Source organism: Physella acuta, unplaced genomic scaffold (genome assembly GCF_028476545.2).
Source record: "Physella acuta isolate Inbredline_101_S28 unplaced genomic scaffold, ASM2847654v3 ptg000039l, whole genome shotgun sequence".
In the NCBI taxonomy this organism is placed as follows: domain Eukaryota; kingdom Metazoa; phylum Mollusca; class Gastropoda; family Physidae; genus Physella; species Physella acuta.
In genome coordinates this window covers 34,684-40,834 of record NW_026731559.1, presented here as the reverse complement: position 1 = coordinate 40,834, position 6,151 = coordinate 34,684, and the positions used below count along the sequence as shown (strand labels likewise).

Here is a 6,151-nt window from a genome sequence, read left to right as displayed (position 1 = left end):
TATGTAATATAGAAAACCTTCCTAACTTACGCGATCCTGATATTATATAGCTTTTTATAGATTTACGACATTAGAAAAATGTAAAAAAAAAGAAAACATTACGCTCAGTGTTGATTAAGGAACGTTGTACTTAAAATAGTGATGGTGTGGATAGGTGTATGCAAGTGGGTGCGAAAAGTCACGTAGGTTTGTGTTTTTATTATAAAATTAACTGAATTAAATTTCCGTAAGTCTAAAACATAAAGTAAAACAAATTGCAAAAAAGTTGTAAGCATTGCATTCAGAGTTGACGAAAGAATGTGTGTACTTAAACTGTAGGTGATGGTGTGGGTAGGTGTATATATATATATATATATATATATATATATATATATATATATATATATATATATATATATATATATATATATATATATATATATATATATGTATGTATATCTGCTAAATTTTATTTATGCGTTACTACACCCTTCATTTGATCGCCCGAAAAGTATGGGAAATTGTTGTGGAGGTACCTGTAAAACAATTATTTCAATTTCGCAAGCATGGCGCAAGGTTTAATACCTTTCATCTTATCACCTTAAAACATTTGGGAAGTTGATTAGAATACTTCCAAGAAATTTTCTGTGGAAAATAATATACATTTCTTATGGGCAGCGCCAGGGAGTTTGCAGCATGCGCAGTGAGGTACTCTAGTATATATGTAGAGAACTTACACGGATGTACACGCTTGCACGTGCCCAAAAAAACCACACATATCTCATTTATTAAAAATGCAACTGCAAATTTATCGTATATTCATTTATTTCAACTTTTAAGACATTGCTAATGTCAATCAAACTGTCTTCATTCTTTAATAGAAGACAGCATACACTTTGAGAAATGTGCTCAATCTGGGGAAATATTAAATTCCGCATATATTAGATTATTGTGACAATTAATGCATTTAATATCTTACTTTTAAAAGAAAATAAATAGACGTGTGTCATTATGCGTATGGACAGATTGGTCGGACGATTAAACAAAGGTGTTTGAACATTTGGGTAGATGAGGCTTGTCTGCTGGGGCAGAGACCGTTGTATGGGAATGATATCCAACAGTTGTGCTGAGATGGGGTCGATGCATGGCTCTTCTCATCCTAAGACCCAGGCTGTGTGCTTGGATTTTCCAATGGTCATACCAGACTACAGCGCCATATTATGATTTCTAAAAATATGTCTCATCTTTGGCTTACTTAATTTACCCGTACTTCATCTAAATCTTAATATAACAGTTAATTTAAATTTAAAAAAGTAGTTTCAAAAGTTACTCTTATGTTGAACGGAATATACAACAAATGATGTACCAACCAGTTTAGCTTTTTATACACTTTCAGTCCGATTCTGTTTAGAATTTCCTTTTCATTTTGTTTCCATATCAATTGTCGACCAAGAAAAAAATTACAATACAGCAGTTGTTTGATTTTGGATTCTATTTCTCCTAAATAAGTTACCGCCCTTATGAGCGTCACAGCCTCGATCACCCAGCCCCTAAATTTCATTGATCTACTTCAATGTGCATTATTTTGTATACCCGTAATAATCAACTCTATGCATATTTTACCCTTCCATCTCAGAACGTTCAGCATAATGATTTCCGTTGATATCCGCCTTTTTAATCAGAGACAAACTGTCGATTTGGTCCAGTTTCTCGTCATTATTGCTGTCACTCATTTTAAACAAAGCCACTGTTTTGTTTCTGTAGCCTGGCAGCACGTCTTGGATTAGTTTATGGAACTCGGTCAAATTAATAAAGCCGTCTTTATTAGCATCCCATGGCTGTATAAAAGAATGAAAATAATAAGTTTTCAAGTTTAGTTTGAAAGGTAAGGAAAGTGTGAATCAAAATGTATTATATAAAAAGCGCTGGGTTCTGTGAAAAAAAAAACGTAAAGGACCCTGACTTCCGTGTTTATTTAGGTGCATAGGCTACACTCGGATTCACCCGGGTTTAAGTAAAATATTTCCTAATTAGTAATTGAATGTAATTCTATCTCTAACTTTTACCTTAGCCATAATTAAAACTATATAAAAACACAAACATAACACAAACGCAAACACAAATGCACACGCAAATGCAAAGACCAATGCAAAGGCAAAAATATACAATCTCTTTAAATTGTGAAAACGTAAAAGTAAACAACACATGCCATGAAATACTTGGATCACATTGTCTTTTTACTAGTATTGAGGTAGTTATAGAAAGCTTAAAACCTTTTACATACATTAACAAAAAGACATAAAGAAATTATTAAACATACATATTTCTAAAACATACGAAACTTTTCTGTCAAATAATATTATTTTATACGTTCCTAGAAATAAATGGGTACTCTTTATAAACGGTTCCCAGAAAAAACCGCAACGGAAAAAAGCGCAACGGAAAAAAGCGCAAAACAAAAAGCGCAACGGAAATAAGCGCACACGGAAAAAAGCGCAAAGAGAAAAAAGCGCACACGGAAAAAAGCGCAAAGAGAAAAAAGCGCAAACAGAAAAAAGCGCAAAAAGAAAAAAGCGCACACAGAAAAAAGCGCAAACAGAAAAAAGCGCACACGGAAAAATGCGCAAAGAGAAAAAAACGCACACGGAAAAAAGCGCAAAGAGAAAAAAGCGCAACGAGAAAAAAGCGCAAAAAGAAAAAAGCGCACACAGAAAAAAGCGCAAAGAGAAAAAAGCGCAAACGGAAAAAAGCGCAAACAGAAAAAAGCGCAAACGGAAAAAAGCGCAAACAGAAAAAAGCGCACACAGAAAAAAGCGCAAACGGAAAAAAGCGCAAACAGAAAAAAGCGCAAACAGAAAAAAGCGCAAACGGAAAAAAGCGCAAACAGAAAAAAGCGCACACAAAAAAGCGCAAACAGAAAAAAGCGCAAACGGAAAAAAGCGCAAACAGAAAAAAGCGCACACAGAAAAATGCGCAAACAGAAAAAACAACGAAAAATGTGCAAAAGAGAAATTTAGCACAAATACCTATATCGACTAGATGACACATTTATACATGACTGTTATGGCTGCTGTAAGAGTGTCGTGTTTGATATCGACATTACACGAAGTATCTCTCACATTCTCCCTAGTCCGAACTACCTAGCTTGCAAACCATAACTACCCGTTCCTATGGCAAAACTTCACTCTCTTTCATCCGCGTCATCTAACATGAATTCGTCATATTTCTCGCAACAACATTCATTCGCACCAAAACACACATCATAACAACGATTTATTTACCATTATTTCATTATGACGCACCTACCCACCTACCTACCAACCTACCTACCTACCTCCCTCCCTCCCAACACCTCCCTCCCTCCCTGACTTCCTGACTACCTACCTGTCTGCCTGCCTGCTTGCCTGCCTACCTACCTACCTGCCTACCTACCTACTTACCTGCCTACCAACCTGCCTGCCCACCTGCCTACCTACCTTTTTTCTGTGTGCGCTTTTTTCTGTTTGCGCTTTTTTCCGTTTGCGCTTTTTTCTGTTTGCGCTTTTTTCCGTTTGCGCTTTTTTCTCTTTGCGCTTTTTTCTGTGTGCGCTTTTTTTCTTTTTGCGCTTTTTTCTCGTTGCGCTTTTTTCTCTTTGCGCTTTTTTCCGCGTGCGCTTTTTTCTCTTTGCGCTTTTTTCCGTGTGCGCTTTTTTCTGTTTGCGCTTTTTTCTGTGTGCGCTTTTTTCTGTTTGCGCTTTTTTTCTGTTTGCGCTTTTTTCTCTTTGCGCTTTTTTCCGTGTGCGCTTTTTTCTCTTTGCGCTTTTTTCCGTGTGCGCTTATTTCCGTTGCGCTTTTTGTTTTGCGTTTTTTTCCGTTGCGCTTTTTTCCGTTGCGGTTCTTTCCGGCCACCTTATAAACACTAGAGCAAAAAGAACTAATACTTTTAAAATTTGTATGTTTAGACCAGTGGTTGTTATTTTTTTCTAAATCAACTCAAGCTAAATATTTCCTTGACACACTATCTAGCCGCGAAAATAAAATATTTATATATTTTTGGTTAAATGTAATGAAGTAACAATAAATTTATTTTTAAACCTTAGCATAGTTTACTAGCTCTTTGTAAGCCAGCTTGCCATCGGCATTTGTGTCGGCATCAGTAAAGTAGTCAGCGAAGGCCATCGCTGGTATGACAACGAACATCCAAAACGGAGTCATGTTGTTGGTGTTTAAAACCTGTCGGTCAAAATGGTAATTATATTTTGATGTATTTACTTTTCTTTTCATGTGTTTTAGTGAAAATCGTTGCTTAAAAATATCAATGTTATTACAAAATGTAGCGTATTTAGAACGTTTAATCTTGATTTAACAGGCTAACTTAAGAACTAGGTATAAAGAGCAGCAATCTAGTCTTTTCACAAATTGACAAATTATTTAATATTTAGATTAGTGTAAAGGAACTAAAAAAAAATAATAAATTACACACACGTGATTCAACTAGTGCAACTGTTTAAGAAAATAAAGTATTTGCGTCTGTGTGTTATTCTTCTGCATGGTTATATATATATATATATATATATATATATATATATATATATATATATATAGATAGATAGATAGATAGATAGATAGATAGATAGATAGATAGATAGATAGATAGATAGATAGATAGATAGATAGATAGATAGATAGATAGATAGATAGATAGATAGATAGATAGATAGATAGATAGATAGATAGATAGATAGATAGATAGATAGATAGATAGATAGATAGATAGATAGATAGATAGATAGATAGATAGATAGATAGATAGATAGATAGATAGATAGATAGATAGATAGATAGATAGATAGATAGATAGATAGATAGATAGATAGATAGATAGATAGATAGATAGATAGATAGATAGATAGATAGATAGATAGATAGATAGATAGATAGATAGATAGATAGATAGATAGATAGATAGATAGATAGATAGATAGATAGATAGATAGATAGATAGATAGATAGATAGATAGATATATTTAAAATACTGAAAAAAAAACTTTAGGATCGATACTAAATAATGTGGCAGTAACACTGATGATTTCCTACCTTGAAAAACTTTAAAAACACAAGCTACAGCAATGCATCGGTTCTCGACGTGGTTTTGTTAGCTAAATTTATAGTGGTAAGCAGAATAAATGTAATAAGTTATATCATGTGACTAGACCACGACCTTTTATTGGTACCATATGTTACATAGCTGTGAGAGTTTGTGTGTAAATGTTCAGGTAGGATGTTAAATTAAATAAAATTACATTGGCTCTAAATTTGTTGCAATAGATTAAGTGGAAGCTTGAACTGACACAAGCTGCTTCATAAGTTGTACGTTTTAGTTTCTAGCTTTTGAACTGTGAGTATTTGATGCTCAAACAATGACGGCAAAAAAAGAAAGCCTTTTTACTTTCTCGTATATACGAAGTATAGAGAAAGTCTTGTAATCGTGCACAAAAATCTCATTAAATTTGGACAGTTTTCACCGTTTTACTCCTCGGTCCTTCATCACATCCGGGATATAGAAGACTTATTTTAATCGGGCAAAAATTATAAACACAGATATATAATATTTTGGCGTTTTATGCGTAATGGAGTTGGAAAAACTGGATTATCCAATTCTGTCCGTGTGTGTGTCCTTGTGTAAACACGGTAACTTGAGTACCGTTACAGCTAGGTTGATGAAGTTTCATATATAAGTATTATATCAAAATCGTAGATCCGTATCAACTTTTGAGCGATTTCCGATAACCGGAAGTGGTACTTTTTCTACTTTGAATTTTTCAAAAGCCTATAACTTGAGTACTAATTAAGATAGATAAATGAAATTTCACATGCAAGTAAAAGATCTAATTCTCTACCTTCTGTCAAATGTTGAGTAATTTCCGTTGACCGGAAGTACTAATTTACGCTATTTCCGATTTCTCAAAAAACGCATGTAAATTTATAAAGTACTAATAATATTGCGCACTATTACGCACATTTGGTTTTGGTGCTCGCTTGGTGCGCAATTTTTTTTCCACTAGATTTTTTTCTATTTTTAAAAGTTTAAGCAAACAAAAATCATGTCTATATTCCGAGTTGACATCCCACGTAATGTTATATTAGAATATTCGAGAAAGTTTAGGTGAGATCAATCCCGGTTTATTTCTTT

The 6,151-nt window shown here is 33.9% G+C and overlaps 1 protein-coding gene across 1 annotated transcript; it reads right to left on the bottom strand.

The window, feature by feature from the left end:
• Window positions 1–786: 786 nt before the first annotated feature.
• LOC131943770 (uncharacterized) lies at window positions 787–5,141 on the bottom strand. Its single transcript, XM_059304040.1, has 4 exons — window positions 5,056–5,141; window positions 4,054–4,191; window positions 1,603–1,817; window positions 787–893 (listed from the first exon to the last, which is right to left on the bottom strand). Exons 2-4 carry the CDS (start codon window positions 4,171–4,173, stop codon window positions 854–856), a joined length of 375 nt encoding a protein of 124 aa, XP_059160023.1. The 5' UTR covers window positions 4,174–4,191; window positions 5,056–5,141; the 3' UTR covers window positions 787–853.
• Window positions 5,142–6,151: the final 1,010 nt, after the last annotated feature.

Bases quoted from the DNA above. Each gene is read 5' to 3' on its own strand.
- LOC131943770 (XM_059304040.1), bottom strand. From the start codon at position 4,173: ATGACTCCGTTTTGGATGTTCGTTGTCATACCAGCGATGGCCTTCGCT. The intron at 1,818-4,053 runs GTTTAAAAATAA...TCTTTTATACAG, and splicing joins AGCTAGTAAACTATGCTAAG to CCATGGGATGCTAATAAAGA. The intron at 894-1,602 runs GTAAAATATGCA...ATATTTCCCCAG, and splicing joins GAACGTTCTGAGATGGAAGG to ATTGAGCACATTTCTCAAAG.